The 19123-nt window shown below is 45.3% G+C and overlaps 1 protein-coding gene across 1 annotated transcript; it reads right to left on the reverse strand.

The window, feature by feature from the left end:
- Positions 1–3409: 3409 nt before the first annotated feature.
- Positions 3410–17053, reverse strand: LOC119881818 (methyltransferase-like protein 27). Its single transcript, XM_038691925.1, has 6 exons — positions 16875–17053; positions 14927–15061; positions 11117–11245; positions 8832–8967; positions 5359–5451; positions 3410–3711 (listed from the first exon to the last, which is right to left on the reverse strand). Exons 2-6 carry the CDS (start codon positions 15041–15043, stop codon positions 3446–3448), a joined length of 741 nt encoding a protein of 246 aa, XP_038547853.1. The 5' UTR covers positions 15044–15061; positions 16875–17053; the 3' UTR covers positions 3410–3445.
- Positions 17054–19123: the final 2070 nt, after the last annotated feature.

Consider the following 19123-nt stretch of genomic DNA (forward strand, 5'->3'; position numbering starts at 1 on the left):
TAGTCCTTATGTTTTATATATAAACTATTGTTGCTATACATTCATGCCAATAAAGCTGATTTGAATTAGAATTTGACTTTTTACACGTCATCACCAGTGGAAGTGCCAGTGCTCCAGTGTAAAGTAGCGAGCGTGCAGCTTGTAGAACAGTATAAATGCTGTCCCCTCAAAATAACTCATCACACAGCCGTTAATGTCTAAACCGCTGGCTACTAAAGTGAGTTATTTTGAGGGGACTGCAGATTTATGAACGCCGCCTGGCTCTGCCATCCCTTCACACAAAGCGACCTCAGATCTGTTCTCACCTGTGACGCCACGATGGTGGAACGAGCTGCCGCACGCCATCAGAGCAGGGGCGTCCCTGCTCTGATGGCAGCTCCTGAACACTCTGCAGAGAACACTTCCTCTGATAACACCTCTTACCTTGATTGCACTTTTTCGTTAACTCTCACTTCCTTCCCTGGGTATTTACCCCATTGATGCAATGTACTATTAGCTCTTACTAGTATGTATTGTCAGCTGTAGATCTCCTGCTGTATTTGATGCTTTGTTGATGATTGTTTGTTCCGCAAATGTAAGTCACTCTGGATAAAAGTCTGTATGTATGTTGTCATCAGCTGGTAATCCTAACTAGAGGTGTCATCTTGGTTTTCCAACTTAAGTCTGTTGTACTGGAATGCGGTCAGCTCGGATGTGACGTCATTCCCAACTCCAACTTCCAAGGTAGATGCAACACAGCATTAAAGTCTTTTCTCTGCTTAACTGTCAAAGTGAAACACACGTCAATTAGTATTTTATAGTCTTTCCAAAAACACGAGAGAACACAACAACTGAAATAATTGTTTGTTTGTTCTAACATAAGTTGTTAACGTTAGCACGCGGCCTGGATATCTAGCTTACATCCGAGGCCAAGAGTTAGCGTGTGGAAGTCTGTTCTGGATGATGATACAGAGTTAAGCTGCAGCTGGTTCCCTCTGGTTATTGATCAAATATTAACACAACAGGACAAAACAGTTCAGAGAACACTTCCTCTGATAACAGCTCCAACACGCACTTCCTGTGCTCTTCTTCCATCTGCTCACTGCCTCCTGTGTTGACTGCAGTTTTTTGTTAACTCTTACTTCAGGTATTTACCACATTGACGTGCTAACAGCTCTTATTGCTGTCTATTGTTACTTGTAGATCGCTGTATTGACGTGTTTTGTTCCTCAGATGTGCGTCACCTCATGACAAACGTACACAGAGACCTGAAGACCTCATTAAGAGTCACAGCGTCTTCTTGTTCTTACTTCATACCAGCGTTAATTAATGAGACTTTTGTTCTTGTTAAAACAACACGTCGTGTCTTATAGAAAAGCTTTACGTCACTGCACTGGACAGTGAGTATGTCCTTTTATGTATTCACACACTGTCTCATCTGTGAATCTGCGGTTGTTTGGTTTCGTCAGGAAGAGGCTCTGCGGTGAGTTTTGCCCTCACGCTACGTCAGTTATCGTGTGAGGCTCCCGGGCAGCGAAGAGAGACTCCTCAGACAAACTCCTGCAGCGATTCATTTAGAAGCTTTTCACTTCATTATAACCTCAGCGATAACTCTGCATGTTAAACCAAGTTAAAGCACAGAGAGGACGTGTTGTAATAATGTTCAGAGACAGACACAGGAAGGGAAGTGAGAACGTGAAGAAATGCTGCGTGTCAGATAATCAGTGAGAGTAGAAGTACTAAAATCCTTATAATAACAGGAAATAACAAAAAGTATTATTAGTAAAATACGTCACATTATTATTCTGTATATTATTAGATTGTTATTAATGATACGATCACGGGAAAGCAGCCCTTTAATCTCACATTTATTTACTTTCCGTGCTCATCTGATCTTTGTTTACACAGCACTTAGAACCTGTACGGAAATCAGCATTTATTTAAAGTGGAAAACAAAAGACATCTGCATGGAACACGTGGCAAAAGGTTCTGAAACTCAAGAATTAATCTCGTTAAATGTTTTTAAATCCAAAATGAAAGACGTTAGTTTGAAACATTAGTATGTAAATGTTTTTAAATTGTGAAACGGACTCAAAATGAGTCTCCTGACATGTGTTTTCTGTCTGTCCCCGTGTCTCACTGGGACTCTGCTGGTATAAATATATATATAGATAGAGGTTATGATAATAAAACACTGCACAGATCCACAGAGGTCAGACCAGCAGCAGATAAAATGTTTCTCCAGAACAGAGCATCACAAACATCAGGATCATGATCTTACCTGCCAGCAGGAACACGAAGCCCCAGAGAACCTTTTTGTCCCAAACTGCCATCATTAGGAAGCCTGCTGATGCTGACTTGCTCTGAAAGTGAGCTGAGTGACTCCTGATTGTGAAAAGTCATTTTCTGACTTCCTTCCTTCTTCTTTTTCTTCTTCTGTGAAACCTTATCTTGCAAAATTACAACCTCGCTTTTTACTTCCCCAATAACACCCGTCCACGTGTCCCACGCCAGCACCGCTGTTGTCATGTTCTGACAGAGCGTTCCCTCAAGGCGGCGAGTTAAAACCCAGCGAGACAGACGAAGCATCAGGCTCAGAGACAATCAGTTTCTGTCTAACTGACATTCAGATTCATCCTTCCGCTTTAAAACTGAAGACTCCCGATTCTGACTTTCCCTCAGAGAGGTGTCATTTACACCGGGGACGCTGCGGACATGTCCCCGCCACCTTTTCAAATAACTGATTTTGTCCCCACTTGTACTTTGTACCACTTTTTAAAGCATAATTTGTTAAAAGCCTTTAAAAAGGTTTATTTGCACATTAAGAAAACAGTCAATGAAATTAAAATATAGAAAGAAAGAAACAAACGTGCAGCAGCAGTCAGTAACTTTAACAACTTGTTGACAGTTTTAGACCAGGTTTCCGTTCTCTCGCTGTGAACATGACAACAGAGGAGGGAAGACTAAGTCATGACTCAGCAGGGACGATGTTAACAGGAGAAACAGATCTGAGAGCTGCACTCACTTAGATTCTGTTAGATATATTATAGATCCTGTGTTTCCGTTTATACAAATAAAAACATTTCCACCATAAATTGGTGCAGAAACTTTCAGCAGAATGCAGGAGATGAAGTGTTGTGTGTCCCGCAGAGCTCATCTATCTCTGCATCGAGGACGTCTTTAAAACACTGTTTCAGGATCTGTTGTCTCCTTCTCATGAACATGATATCGCGTATCGTGACGCCTCTAAGTGTCTCTTCACACCTCTGATCTGAGCCCCTGTGTCTCCACCTGGTGCCCTCAGACCTTCCCACCTGTCCTACTCACCTGACCCACCTGTGTCTCATCCTCCAATCAGCTTATCAGTATTTAACCCCCCCCCCCCCCCACCAGTTCCCTCTGAGACTTAGAAACATTGAAACCCATTTTTAGTTAGTGTTTTGGATTTTCCTTTATTTCTGTTGAATCACTTCTGGTTAGTTGATTTTGATGGATCAATGGATTTCTCGTACAGGTAAACAGTCCCGCTGATGAAGCGCTCCTCCTGCAGCTGCTTCCTGTCTCTCTCAGGGTTCAGGTGTGGGTTCTCCATGTATCTGTCTGTCTGTTTGAGTCCTACCAGACTCCACAGTCCCTCCTCCTGCATCAGCTGCAGCTCTCTCTCCAGGTCCTGCTTGTACCGCTGTGCTGGTCCTCCTGTGTGGTCGCCTCTCGCCATGCAGACCAACCCTCCTGCAGAAAGCACACGGAGCTGTGGTCAGATCCTGGACACAGAGGTCTGAAGGTGACTCAATGAAGACTCTGAAGTATTCAACTTTAAAAAACTCTAACTGTGCTTTCAGACCAAACGTGAATTTTCTCCTCGCGATGTTTTCCTCGCGTGAGTACATTCGCTGCAAGTGTTCACGCGAGAAGGCGATTTTAACGCGATAACGTGAATAAACACAACTCGCCATTACTCCAGCTGTATGAACCCAAAGTAAACATGTTGCTGTGATTAAGTAGCAACAAACGGATCAAACTGATGCTGAAATAACAACAACATGATGCAGATTTGTTAAACATATGAATTGATGCTTTGTCAGGTCTGTCAGCAAGACAGCAGCTTCTAAAATGTTTGTTTTCTGAATGGAGTTTGGTTCGATCAGGGCTATGCTATGCTAACCTGTTCACAGTAAAGTACAACGACAGCTGGAATAAAGTTACAGTCACATGTTTTCTGAACTCACCAGGTAGTTCAACCTCCTCGCTTTCTTTTCTCCACGTAATGTCCAGTTTTGTCTGGTTTTTATATAAATATGAAGTCGTAGTCTGACTAGCTAACGACGCTAACAACAACAACACTGGAGCCGGATGTGCACAGAATCTAGCTGTTGAGAAGCTCCAGTGAAGATAAATCAATGTTGTAATCCTAAAAACTAAAGTAAAAAGCTAATTTAATAAAAGCAGTTTACTCCAAGTTCCTCCCTCGAGCAAACGGCGTAGTTGCGAGCAAAGTCCAGTCCTACCACGGGTGTTTATTTTTCCGAAAGCTGCAGCGCTGCTCCCTGCTCCTCTAGCCCAAGTTTAGCAGCTCTCAGCCGGCCTGCAGATTTTCAATCTCCCGCTCTGCCCGGTCCTCTCCACACAACGCTCTGAAGCCTCAGTGACGTACAAACAATCTCAACGTTGATAGGCTACAGACTCTGAGAGCTCCATTTCACCTACATATCTACAGTGAAGGTGCTGCTCTTTGCAACATCGTCACCATCTGCTGGTTGGCTGACTGAGCTGCACCAACAAGACTCCCCTCTGTCTCCATGATATTTATATTTTACTAATTTAAAGAGGTGGTGTTCTGCTCATGTTCAGGTTCCTCATCTTATTTAGAGTTTGTACCAGAGCAGGTTTCCATGGTTATATTTTTGTCATACTGCACATTGCTGCAGCTCCTCTTTTCACCCTGTGTTGAAGGCTTCGTTTTAGCTATGGAGTGATACATCTTGTCTCTAAATGATCTTTGTTGGGAGCTGCACATGCTCAGTTCCAAGTTAAGGACTACTAGCCAATCAGAAGCAGAGAAGGGCGGGTCGGCGAGAAGCCGGTAAACAGCTCGGGTTCAGCTGTACGTGTTGCCGACCAGCTTGGCAACATGGACTGGAGCGAGAGTTTCAGAGCGGTGAGTTATTAATCTGTAACAAGTATCTTTCATCCATAAAGTTTTAACTTTCATCCCTGTGACGTCACAGGGATGAAAGGGAAGTGGCTGGACTACAAACGAGCTGTTTTCAGAGCAGAGTTTTCCAGGTAATGACCATAACGATGTTCCCATGGCGACTGCAGCTACCTGCAAAATGTGAATCAGGTGCAGAGTCACATTAATGGCTGTTAGCTGGCTACCTGGTTTGGCGGCGCGGCAGAGCTCCCTGACGACACTGACCGGTACGAAACCAGCATCCAGAGCACCGACGATGATCACCACATCAAACACACCTGAAACCAGGAGAAGAGGAGGGAGAAGGATCAGTTTCCAGAACTTTAAACCGTCAGAGATTCACTTTTACTGTCTGCTGCTTCTTTGTCCTGGAATCATTTTCCTCTCATCACACCTGAGAAGGTGTGTTGTCACAGGTAGAAGGAAGACTCAAACTATACGACCACGAAGCATCAGATGAACAGCAGCCGCCGCCAGCAGCTGATCGTCGTCGTCAAACAGGCTGCAGCTCAATGACTCGCTCCATCGTCGAGATTAGCTGCAGTACATATTTACAGCCACTAACTGCCAGACACTGACACTGACAGAGGTGCTGACCTGGAACGTGATAAAAGCTGTTTAATAAATTCTTAAACTCAAAGTATGAGACGTTTTGCTGATAACATTTGACTGAATGAGTAAATAACGTTAGTTAGCTTAGCATGATCAGATATTCCCGCTTATTAAAAGCTATAGGAATATTTCTGTGTGCACGCCTTCAAAACCGTCGCAGTTTTGTTAGGTTTAGGAAAATTATCTTAATTTGGGTTAAAATAAGTTAATCCAGGAGGTTCTGTCGGGAGTGAGTCAGCTCGTCCTCAGCAGAGAAACGTTCGTTAAGGTCCGTCATGCAGCAGCTTACTGCGACCCATGTTTTCTGTTAGGCTGCCACGTCTAGGGGCAGAAGAAGTCAGGTGACAACGACCATGTTGGTGTGTCGTGTAGTGTTAGATAATATTTGATTGTTTCCTTCGTCACTAAAGTTTTTACTCACTGAGATGTTGCCTGAGTCTAAACGATGAGACCTGATTCAGTGAATCAAGAGTTAGAAGCGAGTTCGTTGAGACTGAGAGGACTCAGGAGGACTGAAGGACTCAGGAAGTCCTGCTCTGTAATTAGAACCCTTTCACTCTCATTCCTCAAATCTTATGAGGAACAGAAGCTTTCTGCAGGAATGAAGGTGAATTAGAACAGAACCATCATACTGAACGATCAGCGCTGAGTGTGCAGAGTGAGTGTGCAGAGTGAGTGCTTCAGTGTGAGTGTGCAGAGCGAGTGCTTCAGAGTGAGTGTGCAGAGCGAGTGCTTCAGTGTGAGTGCTTCAGAGTGAGTGCTTCAGTGTGAGTGTGCAGAGCGAGTGCTTCAGACTGAGTGCGCAGAATGAGTGCTTCAGAGTGAGTGCTTCAGTGTGAGTGTGCAGAGCGAGTGCTTCAGTGTGAGTGCTTCAGAGTGAGTGTGCAGAGTGAGTGCTTCAGTGTGAGTGTGCAGAGCGAGTGTGCAGAGCGAGTGCTTCAGTGTGAGTGCTTCAGAGTGAGTGCTTCAGAGTGAGTGCTTAAGTGTGAGTGCTTCAGAGTGAGTGCTTCAGAGTGAGTGCTTAAGTGTGAGTGCTTAAGTGTGAGTGCTTCAGAGTGAGTGCTTCATAGTGAGTGCTTCAGAGTGAGTGTGCAGAGCGAGTGCTTCAGTGTGAGTGCTTCAGAGTGAGTGCTTAAGTGTGAGTGCTTCAGAGTGAGTGCTTCATAGTGAGTGCTTCAGAGTGAGTGTGCAGAGCGAGTGCTTCAGTGTGAGTGTGCAGAGCGAGTGTGCAGAGCGAGTGCTTCAGTGTGAGTGTGCAGAGCGAGTGCTTCAGAACGAGTGCTTCAGAGCGAGTGCTTCAGACTGAGTGTGCAGAGCGAGTGCTTCAGACTGAGTGTGCAGAGCGAGTGTGCAGAGCGAGTGCTTCAGTGTGAGTGTGCAGAGCGAGTGCTTCAGAGTGAGTGTGCAGAGCGAGTGTGCAGAGCGAGTGCTTCAGAGTGAGTGTGCAGAGCAAGTGCTTCAGTGTGAGTGCTTCAGAGTGAGTGCTTCAGTGTGAGTGCTTCAGAGTGAGTGCTTCAGTGTGAGTGCTTCAGAGTGAGTGTGCAGAGCGAGTGCTTCAGTGTGAGTGTGCAGAGCGAGTGCTTCAGTGTGAGTGTGCAGAGCGAGTGCTTCAGAGTGAGTGTGCAGAGCGAGTGCTTCAGTGTGAGTGCTTCAGAGTGAGTGCTTCAGTGTGAGTGTGCAGAGCGAGTGCTTCAGACTGAGTGTGCAGAATGAGTGCTTCAGAGTGAGTGCTTCAGTGTGAGTGTGCAGAGTGAGTGCTTCAGAGTGAGTGCTTCAGTGTGAGTGTGCAGAGCGAGTGCTTCAGAGTGAGTGCTTCAGTGTGAGTGTGCAGAGCGAGTGCTTCAGAGTGAGTGTGCAGAGCAAATGCTTCAGTGTGAGTGCTTCAGAGTGAGTGTGCAGAGCGAGTGCTTCAGAGTGAGTGTGCAGAGTGAGTGTGCAGAGCAAGTGCTTCAGTGTGAGTGCTTCAGAGCGAGTGCTTCAGAGAGAGTGCTTCAGAGTGAGTGCTTCAGAGCGAGTGCTTCAGAGCGAGTGCTTCAGTGTGAGTGTGCAGAGCGAGTGTGCAGAGCGAGTGCTTCAGAGTGAGTTCTTCAGAGTGAGTGTGCAGAGCGAGTGCTTCAGAGCGAGTGCTTCAGTGTGAGTGTGCAGAGCGAGTGTGCAGAGCGAGTGCTTCAGAGTGAGTTCTTCAGAGTGAGTGTGCAGAGCGAGTGCTTCAGTGTGAGTGTGCAGAGCGAGTGCTTCAGTGTGAGTGTGCAGAGCGAGTGCTTCAGAGCGAGTGCTTCAGAGTGAGTTCTTCAGAGTGAGTGTGCAGAGCGAGTGTGCAGAGCGAGTGCTTCAGAGTGAGTGTGCAGAGTGAGTGTGCAGAGCGAGTGTGCAGAGCGAGTGCTTCAGATTGAGTGTGCAGAGCGAGTGCTTCAGAGCGAGTGTGCAGAGCGAGTGTGCAGAGCGAGTTCTTCAGATTGAGTGTGCAGAGCGAGTGCTTCAGTGTGAGTGTGCAGAGCGAGTGTGCAGAGCGAGTGCTTCAGTGTGAGTGTGCAGAGCGAGTGTGCAGAGCGAGTGCTTCAGTGTGAGTGTGCAGAGCGAGTTCTTCAGACTGAGTGTGCAGAGCGAGTGCTTCAGAGTGAGTGTGCAGAGCGAGTTCTTCAGACTGAGTGTGCAGAGCGAGTGCTTCAGTGTGAGTGTGCAGAGCGAGTGCTTCAGAGTGAGTGCTTTAGTGTGAGTGCTTCAGTGTGAGTGCTTCAGTGTGAGTGTGCAGAGCGAGTGCTTCAGAGTGAGTGCTTTAGTGTGAGTGCTTTAGTGTGAGTGCTTCAGAGTGAGTGCATCAGAGTGAGTGCTTTAGTGTGAGTGCTTCAGAGTGAGTGCTTTAGTGTGAGTGCTTCAGTGTGAGTGCTTCAGTGTGAGTGTGCAGAGCGAGTGCTTCAGAGTGAGTGCTTTAGTGTGAGTGCTTTAGTGTGAGTGCTTCAGAGTGAGTGCATCAGAGTGAGTGCTTTAGTGTGAGTGCTTCAGTGTGAGTGCTTCAGTGTGAGTGTGCAGTGTGAGTGTGGTGTACCGGTCTGTGCAGGCAGCGGCTGTGGTCCCAGTAAGGCCAGTCTGAGGTCCTGATAGAGGCCAGTCTTAGCAGCTAGTTCCAGCATGCCGTTGCTGCCGTCCACGCCAACAAAGTGCCTGAAGCCCAGTTCAACCATCTGAGCACTCAAAGGAGATGACGACCAACATCAGCGCTGACCTTTGACCTCTGCAGACTTTTTATTTATCAGCGCCGTCTGCAGCTGAACATCTCCACGTTTACGTGAAAGCCACTGAAGATGTTCAGAGGACGAGCGATAGTGATTCTGGTGAATGCTCACAGTTTGATCTGTCTGAGACTTTAACAACAACAACACTGCAGCCTCCACAGGACACGATACATACAATCTGATCTCAAGCAGACTAAATATCATTTAGTGACACATTCCTTTCTGCATTTGTCTCCTCTTCAACTCTTAGCAACATGACAATCGGCCTTTAATTTTGAACTTGAATACTGACGGGACAAAATGGCTTTTATTTTGAAGGACCCTTACTTCCTGCCCTCCACACTCTGAATGGTACTGCAAACTGAAATTGTCCAACCTTATAAATACCCGTTAGACAGCAGTCTGACTTTGACACAGCGAGAGGAGAAACTGACACAGAAACTAAAGATATAGTTTCTAATAAAGCACGTTTGTGTGTTCAGGAAAATGATTGGACAGTCGGCCATCATGTCTGCGCCCCACTATTCGAGCTCCGTCTCATCTCAGGGTGTCAAATACCGACGCTTTGTCAGGTTTCAGGGTCCGTATGAGAATCCCTGGGCTTCCAAGTGACTCCGATGTAACCCGCCCACCGTTACATGCTGTACTTATTAAACCTCAAACCCGATCGTTTTGGTGACAAAATCAGGATCTTTCCTAAACCTAAAGGCGTCTCTGTCCGGGTTGGCCAAGTGCCGAGGCAGGAAACAGAGATGTGTATACAAATGCTCGCCACAGGAAGCACAGGTGCAGTTTATGATGTTTAAATTGCGAAGCAGAAGTCCACACAAAGGCAAGGAATCCAACACAGGGTAGAATGATCTAGAAAGGTGCAAACATGGAGACAAGCAGGGGAACACTTGACAAACGATGAGAACTGAGCTCTTTAAATAGGAGGGAAGGAGTGGACAGGTGAGACACGTCAGGTAATCGGGACACCGGGGAGCTAAACTAGACAGGAACAGCAGAGACAGGAAGTGAAGCATGAGACAATGCACAAGGACGAAGGGGCAGGGAAGGAAGAAATATGACCGTCTCATTCAGACGCTGAAAACTCAGACGCGTTGAGAAAGACTGAAAAAGCGTGTTCGATGCCCTGAGATGAGAACTTGGTGTTATGCTGTTTTACTGCAGGAGTTGAATATGGCCGGCTGGTCCTCACCAGCAACAACAAGAATAACGCCTGAAGTCCACTGACTTGGACTTCAGCTAATCACAGCCATTCTAGTTGCTGCAGCCTGAAGTTGACGGAACAAAACGGGGTCACATAGAGCCGTGAAGAAGGTAGCAGAAGCACATAAAGGACAAATTAATAACGCTTCTGAGACGCTTCTGAGTCGACTTTGACGCCGGGCTGAGGACGCATCGAAACCGTGGCGCTGCCGTAACGCGCCGTAGCCGGAGTCAGAGGACTTCTTTCTGTAATCTTTATTTCGAAAGGTCTCCCGCAGAAGCTGCCTCAGTAAATCACTTCTCTACTCTTAATAATAAAACCACGGCTCAGAGCAGATCTCAGGTCTGTTGAACTCTAGTTAAGACTTCAGATTGTAGCTTTAATTTGCTTAAATCACTGAACTCATCCTGCCTACACACAGAGACGGGCGATAAATCTGAATGAATTCAACTTCGGTGCTCACGGTTTCTATAAAATGAACTAAACAACTAAAATGCGGGAAATAGAGCAGATCTATCGCTGTGTAGCAGGGCCACAGTGTTTAAGTTTAAACATATGTATTTGCACGTGGGTGCGACCCGGTGGGCTTTAAGAGGTTTTATACATCCAGAGAACTTCAATAAAAAACCAGCCCAGGCTTATAATTGAGACCGTGTCAGAACATGCAGCCACACCAAGCCACTAAGAGGTACAGGCTTCTAATTGAGACTGGGCTTTTAACTGAAGTTTTACGGTATTTAACTACAGAAGCTGACAGATGAAGAAAAAACAGAGCTGCTTTGGATTGTCCTTTAGATGTTCTGTACTTCCACAATGAAGCGTGGCTAAAAAGAAATGTGAAAACAGGCTCTAGAAACTGGAGTTTAATAACATTAACGGTCTCACCACTTTAGCGACCCATCCAGACCCGCAGGCGACATCCAGGACCAGAGCTTCTCCAGGACTCCCAGAGAAGTTTTCAGACAGGGCGTCTACGGCCAGGTACGGGGCTCTGTAGCTCATCAGGGAGTGATCCTGTTTTAAAAGACGTGTCAGATTCAAACCTGATTCTGAATCTTCAGCTGGAGTTTTCTCAGGATGAGACCGACTGCAGCAGGCCTGAAGCTCTGTGCCGACATCAATCAAAGCTCTGCTGATGTAAGTTTGTTTTGGGGAAGTTTGGCCTTCTGGGCGTCATAAATAGCTTAATTTGATTTTTGGTCGTCTGAGAGAGAAAACCCCTAGCAACCAGCGCCAACTTCCACATCCAGCAAAGCAAATCTAAAACACCAAAGTTAAATATTTCTCTTGAAAACGATGGGTGATGATGGAAAAACTCACCTAATCTCTTAGCTGAAGCTAATTCGCTTTGTTTAACTGACGAAAACTACAACACCTACAACATTGCCAAACACATTTCCACCATCTTAGCTCCATTGGTGGGAAACACGCCTCACCACGTCCAAAACTCTATTGACTTTGTAAACAAAGTTCGAGGACTAAAACTGGATCCAGATGAAACCATGGTATCCTATGACGTGACTTCTTTGTTCACCTGCATCCCCACCATAGAGGCAGTAGAAACCGGAAACGGCTAACACAAGACAACACCCTGGACAACAGAACTAGACTCAGCCCTGAATCTGCAAATTACTCGACCTCTGTCTAAACACCACCTACTTCCAGTACAACGGTGGATTCTACAGACAGAAGCATGGCTGTGCCATGGGCTCACCGGTATCCCCGATTGTGGCCAACATCTACATGGAAGAAGTGGAGAATAAAGCCCTCAACTCCTTCAGAGGAATAGCACCGAGCCACTGGTACAGATATGTGGACGACACCTGGGTCAAAATAAAAGCCAGGAAGTGCAAGCCTTCACAGAACACATCAACTCTGTGGACAGTAACATCAGGTTCACACGAGAAGATGTTCACAACAACAGTTTGGCCTTCCTGGACTGCGCTGTACACATTGAAGAGGACAGGAGCCTGCAGATTGGTGTTTACAGAAAACCCACACACACAGACCAATACCTACTGTTCGATTCCCACCACCCACTGGAGCACAAGCTAGGGGTCATGAGAACACTGCACCACAGAGCGGAAAACATACCAACAAGCGCCCAAGCCAGAGAGAAGGAACAGAAGCACCTGAAGGGGGCACTTACAGCCTGTGGATACCCTAAATGGACCTTTGTGAAAACAGCCACAAGATCCAAGAAGAACAAAACTACAGGGGAGGAGGAAAAGAAGGTCAAACGCAACAACATTGTGATTCCATACGTGTCTGGAGTATCAGAGAAACTCAGGAGGATTTTTAACAAACACAACATCCCTGTGTTTTTTAAACCCAAGAACACACTAAGACAGATGCTGGTCCACCCCAAAGACCGCACACCCAAACACAAGAAAAGCAATCTAGTGTATGCGGTCCAATGCAGTGAGGAATGCACAGACCTGTATATTGGGGAGACTAAACAACCACGACACAAACGCATGGCTCAACACAGAAGGGCCAACTCCTCAGGTCAAGACTCTGCAGTCTACTTACATCTGAAGGACAGAGGACACTCGTTTGAGGACCACCAGGTGCACATTTTAGACAGAGAAGATGGATGGTTTGAAAGAGGTGTCAAGGAAGCATCTACACCAGGGTGGAGAAGCCGTCATTGAACAGGGGAGGGGGTCTACGCCACCACTTATCCCCCACTTACAATGCTGTCCTTTCATCACTTCCCAGGAAACTCAACAAACGTAACCTATTGGCCTCAGGTGAAGATACCAACGATGGTCGTTCAGTCTTGGCCACCGGTAGTCTTAACGACTGTAACGACTGTCGTCACAGCAACAAGGAACACTAACGAACCAGCGGTATCGATGACCCGGGCCAACGACCCCACTGAGGTTAAATAGCTGAGTTTCCCTGCCAGTCAGTCAGAACTGAAGAAGTCCTTTGGATAAGGGACGAAACGTCTTCCAGTATCTTCAACCAAGTCCAGTTGCCCTTGATTTTAATCTTCGTTGGAGAACTATGACCTGGATGAGAATCTTCATAGACATCAAATCTTTCTATTGTTTTTTTCTATTGTGCATTTTGTAGCTCTGCTTTGGGGACAGAGACATGCTAAACTTTATGCATGTATCAGTTGATCAGATAGATATTATTAAATGCTTGAACATGTGTCTGTTTGTTGCTTTCATTGTTTCTTGGCTAACATTAGCATGTGTCCCGTGATGTGTAGCAGTGTACATTGTCTCTATAAAAAACAAAATGGGGGGGTCACGTAAAACTTTCTGGTGGATGGCTGCTTCGAGCTCCTGACCTCAGTGTGTGATGTTCGCTTTACTTTATTTAACCTGCAGGCCACCTATCGGCCGCTCTGTCTGTCACAGGTAAACAAGGAGGTTGGACACAGATGCTGACGCAGACCAGCAGGATGCAGTTCTTGTAATTTATTAAACAAAAGGAAAATCATAGATTCATGGCAGGCAAAAGTTCAAACAAAGTCCATTCTCAGAAACAAGCAGGGAAACCAAAAAGTAGTGAGCAGATGAAACACAGGAGCACACAAGCAGGGAGGAAGTGAACAGGGGAAACACATCAGGTAATCAGGGAAGACAAAGACGGCAAATAAAGTTCAAACACAGAGACGGAAGATGTCAAAGTAGAGCAGGAAGTAAAGCATGAAACGATACGAGGTGTCACGGATTGGGGCGCTGAGTGCAGACTGGGGCGAGGACCCAAATGCAGACAATGGCAAGGCGAGGAGGTTGCAGTCCAAAAATGTTTATAACTCAAAAAACTAACTTAAACAGGCTTACAAGGAGCCCGAGGCAAAGTCCAACAAAGGTAGTCCAGAACACAAGGTGATCCAAAACACAGGGAATAATCCAGAACTAGGAAGACAAGGAACAGGCAGGAACACTCAACTTTAGACGCAAGGACGTGACAAAGACTGGAGAGACAAGCAGGCATACATGTACACAGGGACTAACGAGCGGGGCGGGAGCAACACAGGTGAGCGGGATCAGGACTAACGAGACAGAGAGACAGCAGGGGGAAACAGAGAGAACACTAGACAAGCAGACATGGGGCAGAGTGAATAACCAAGAAGACAGAAACACACACAAGTTACAAAGAACCAGAACCTAAATGAGAACACAGAACTAGAACACAGAGTACAGAGGAGACCAAATCCCAAAACAAGGACCAGGAATGTTTACCAAAACATGAACTAAGGACATGGAACTAAACTCAGACTCCCAAACAAGACACACAGACAGGATCATGATACGAGGATGGATTTAACAGGGAGAAAAGACAGAAGAGCCATCACTTTACAGTGTAATGTCTGTATTATAGCAAACTTGTACACTGTATTTATCATCAGGATTTGAAGAGTTATATCTGTTTTACTGCTCTTTTATATTTGTATTGTTCACTGTAATCTTGTTGTTTTTGTTTAGGTAGACAATTTTAAGATCTGTCCAGGGACAACGGATGAAAAATAGCCTTTTGGCTAATGCTGGTGCATTTGCAGCAATGTTAATTAATGAACACTGTCCCTGTCAAATAAACTAATAAATAAAATAAAACCTATACACAGAAAGAAAACAGAATCAGGAAACAACAAGCAAGAAATAACAAAACTGAAAAGCATGATTACTGCCGCTTTAAGTCCCCATTAAACCTGATCAGAGACCGGGTTCTGACCTTTTCGTAGTTTTCTGTCCAGGTGTCGTAGAACTGAACACGATGTTCTGGATCAGGACTTTTACAGGACTGAAATGCGACCCTCGCATCGTCCGCAGTTCTGCAGGAGTCGGCCATGATGAGGCTTCGGACCTGCTAGAGGAAGGATGCAGAGAGACCATCAACCTTAACTCAGGAGGCACTGAAACAGTGAACACGAAGCTGCAGAGGAGAAGATGCTCTCACAAAGATCTGTGAGATTTTCAGCTTTCTGGTCTGACATGATTTTTTTTATCTAATAAATAGTCAGTTTATAATAAAAATAATAAATCAAAGCTGCAAGCAGCGCTGGGCGGGCGTTGGTGCGGCTCTGACTGTATCCCCTATGTGGCGCTAGAGAGCACCTGCTCATAACACGTTATGTCCCAGCATGAAAATTTCACGTAAATCAAATAACTGTAGATATGTTCAGGGCGGGACTGTTAACAAGCATGAAAAGTTTGGTACAGATTCGAGCATGTGCAGTGAAGTTACAACAACTACCTGCTTCAGGGCGAATCATTGATTTTCAACGCCACGCCACGGACACACCCTTTGAGGAAATCGCACAGATAGCACAACTTTCATCATCAATGTCTTCAGAGCGCACAGCAAAAATTTTTACCTGATCAGATTAACTCTTTAGGAGGAGATTGTTAAAGTACGTAACCTGTAAATCGGTAAAAATGACCATTACGTCTGATATGGCCGACTTCCTGTTGGGCTTAGTACGTAGCTCCAGGAGGCTTTTTGGTGCATCTTGGCATGAAACATGTGCCACAAAGGTTTTGTGCATTTCGGAGAAACGTGCATTTTAGGGGTTGCTAGCGAGCCAGTTTGCCACGCCCACGCACAAAAGCGTGTGACGTGTAAATTTCCATGGGACTTGAATTTTGTGCAAAATTTTGTGAGTTTTCAAGCATGTTTGAAAGAAGAAGACAAAGAATTCCTTCAGTTTCATTAGGGTCCTTGCATGGTTGATGCTCGGGCCCTAATAATCACGTAGGGATCAGGAGGGTGTCGTGCCTGCCAGTGTATCTTACCAGTAGGAGGCGCTAACATTGGAATGAACAGCTGCAAGGATCCTGATTACGACCACATCACACCCATTCTCCATTCACTCCACTGGCTTCCCCTCTCAGCTAGGACTGAATACAAGGTCTCCCTCCTCACCCACCAGTGCATCTATGGAAATGCCCCCCCCCCCCCAAACTGAAAGAACTACTCCCCCTTCTAACTACAACACGATCCCTCCACTCAACAAACTCAAACCACCTCCTTCCCCCCAGGACTAAGCTCAGCACCATGGGTGATCGGGCTTTCTGTTCTGCCTCTCCTTGGATCTGGACCCCCCGACCATCTGAAGGCCCCGCAGACTACTAAAAACATTTCTTTTTAGCAGAACATATGAGTTTTAATCAACCCTGCGACCTATTTGTATTTTATATTGATGCTTTTATGATCTTAACTGTAGCACTTTGAGATTTGTTTCAAATGTGAAGTGCATTACAAATAAAGTGTATTCTCATTATTCAGTTCTTAATGTTTCTGTATCATCTGAGTGTCTGGGACTTGCTGTAAATGCAGCCAAATAAAACCTGTAAACCGGCTGTTCAACACACGTTGTTCAAATCTGGAAGGTTTTCTCTGCCGCAGGAGGATTTTAAATACACATCAGATATAATAAAGAAAAACGTTACTGCAATACGAGTTGTTTTGAATGACGTTCTTTTACTTTGATATTTTTTGGGAAATTAAATAATTTGGGAAAAGTAAATAATTGATATTTTTACTGAGGACGTTTTGAACGCAGTACTTTTACTTGTAGTGAAGTATTTTCAGAAGAAGACTCAAACATCAGAGATAAGAAAAAGAGAACCCAGTGCATTACTTGATAAACGGTATATAAATATATAATTGATATCTTTACCTTATTTTCTGGAGGTGTCGGAGCTCAGCGAAGAAGAAGGTGTGGAATTTAAAGACTCCTCAGGCGAGTACGAAGTCGTCTGGTTGACGCCGTCAGAGGAAAACTGTCCAATGACGTTGTGTAACGTACTTACTGTTTAGAGTACTGTTAGCTTGGTGGAATGTAAGGAAGTACAGTGCAGAGTGGTGGTGGGGGGGTTATGACAGTAATCCAGAAACAGCAGATCATTTATGTACACAAAGTATTTTTACTCTGTGTTCATAAACCCACAGCTATGCATGGAGGGGATTGAATTTTAACCACGTGGACCTATTTCCAGGAAAAATGCCTAAAATAACAAACCCAAAATAAATCAGTAATATCTCCTCAACCATTTGGCCTAGATGCATAACTCTGGTCTCCTTTGAAAGGTCAGAAGCTGAGGAACATAAATCCAATGGACATTAACATATTTATTTTACCATTACAGATGACATGGAGATGCAATAGAGAAAAAATATGATATCAAAACCATCCTAAGGTAGATTATAATGCACCTGAATATCTTCTAATACACCTAGAATACAATTGTAACTGTAAATCTGATGAAAAGAAACTAATCTACAACAGTTATTACACAATCTTTCAAAAATATACCAGGTGAATGTCCATGTTTTGGCCATATTTACTGTTTATATGTTCACTTTTATTGGGAATTTTCTTCAAAACATTATTTCTCTCCACACAACCACGTTCCAAATAACATAAAGCTTCCAAAACATTGAAATATTGATACAAACAGTCAATATAAATGACCAAATGCACTCCCACACTTTCCAGGCCCACAGCTTGAGACCAGAACATCCTGCAGGGCTGCAAGTGGCTCAGTTTGTAGCTTCTACGGGTCGCCAGCAGAGGCCGATAAAGATCGCCTCCGCCACATCACACTCTTCTTCTCCACTTCAATCTGATGACAGAAATGAAACTTAACGCTGCGTTCCATTTACCTTGGAAGTCGGAGCTGGGAACGCCGTCACACGTCACACAGTTGATGGCGTTCCAGTTAACAAGTCGGAAAATCTCGCTCGGCCAGCTGTTTGTTTACAACTAGCCAGGTTAGCTGTTGATACGACAGCACTTTGTGTACGAACATTTATGAGTCACAAGTACACAGAAGTGCTAATAAACAGTATAAACTACAGCTTTCACTAACTGTTGATGCCCCGACAGCCATCTTGGATCACAAAGTCGGGGTTCCGACTTAAGGGGGCGTTCCCTTTGATATTTTGACCTTTGAACTCAGAAATTCTGACTTCCCATGTCAACTGGAACGCACCATAAGACCGCAGCCGATCTAAACAAGATGGCGGCCCGCCAGACTGTCTCTGTTGACACAAAGCACCGCTGTTTTTGGACGAAAAACAGCTAGAACAGTGAAAATCGGTTACGTCCCCGGTACCGGTTCAGCCCGTTCCCATGTTTAAGAGACGCACAGAACAGAAACAGTACGTGGAGGATGGGAAAAATAACATTTTGTCTTTTCAGACAAGACACTCACAGGAAGTCGGAGGAACATCCTGTCAGATCCACTTGTAGGTCCCCTGTACTTTGCAGAACATGTTCAGGTAGTAGTAGTTGCTGCAGCAACTTGCTGCTGCAGTTGTTCAATAAACAAGAAACAGGCCAACATTGATCAAAACTGGACCATTTTCTTTAGCAGTCGCTGTCACGTCATGCAGCCAGAGAGTGACTTTTAATATTGAATCTCACAAATGTACCAGTTAGAATAACAAATGCTGCACCTGCGACACTTTTAAGGTTTAAAGTTTTGAAGTGATACAAAGAAAATTTTCCCCAAACAGTAAATCTGATGGTCTAAGTTTGTGTATCATTACTTTGTATTTGTTGAACGAGGCCACAGGTGAAAGACTGGGCGGAGTTTGGTTGACTCAGTGTCACCGCGTCTCGTTAAACCTCTTCAGCAAGAGAAATACACTGAAATGAGCAAAATGTCACATGGCGTCGGTGCGAATGTGCCGGCGGTGGTAGCAGGGCGCTGAGGGGGCTCAGTTACAGATGATCTGAGTCCTGGAGTTTAAAAGAAAAACCAACCTGTGCATCCTGAACATATAGATCACACTCACTCTGTACACCATCGACTGCACCAGCTGCTCACCCACCACTTCCCTTAGACGCCCTGAGGACACCGCCATCCTCCTCACTGATCACCACTCTGTTCTGCTCAGAGGCGCCGCGCTGACTGGCAGCCG

The sequence above is a fragment of the Micropterus salmoides genome, unplaced genomic scaffold (assembly GCF_014851395.1).
Source record: "Micropterus salmoides isolate LMB-PRFRI ecotype aquatic unplaced genomic scaffold, ASM1485139v1 Ms_hic_scaffold_2722, whole genome shotgun sequence".
Lineage (NCBI taxonomy): Eukaryota > Metazoa > Chordata > Actinopteri > Centrarchiformes > Centrarchidae > Micropterus > Micropterus salmoides.

Coding starts and splice junctions, on each gene's coding strand:
- LOC119881818 (XM_038691925.1), bottom strand. CDS start 15,043: ATGGCCGACTCCTGCAGAACTGCGGACGATGCGAGGGTCGCATTTCAG. Junction 8,968..11,116: donor CTGGATGGGTCGCTAAAGTG/GTGAGACCGTTA, acceptor TTGAGTGCTCAG/ATGGTTGAACTGGGCTTCAG. Junction 3,712..5,358: donor CTGCCGCGCCGCCAAACCAG/GTAGCCAGCTAA, acceptor TGCTTTCTGCAG/GAGGGTTGGTCTGCATGGCG.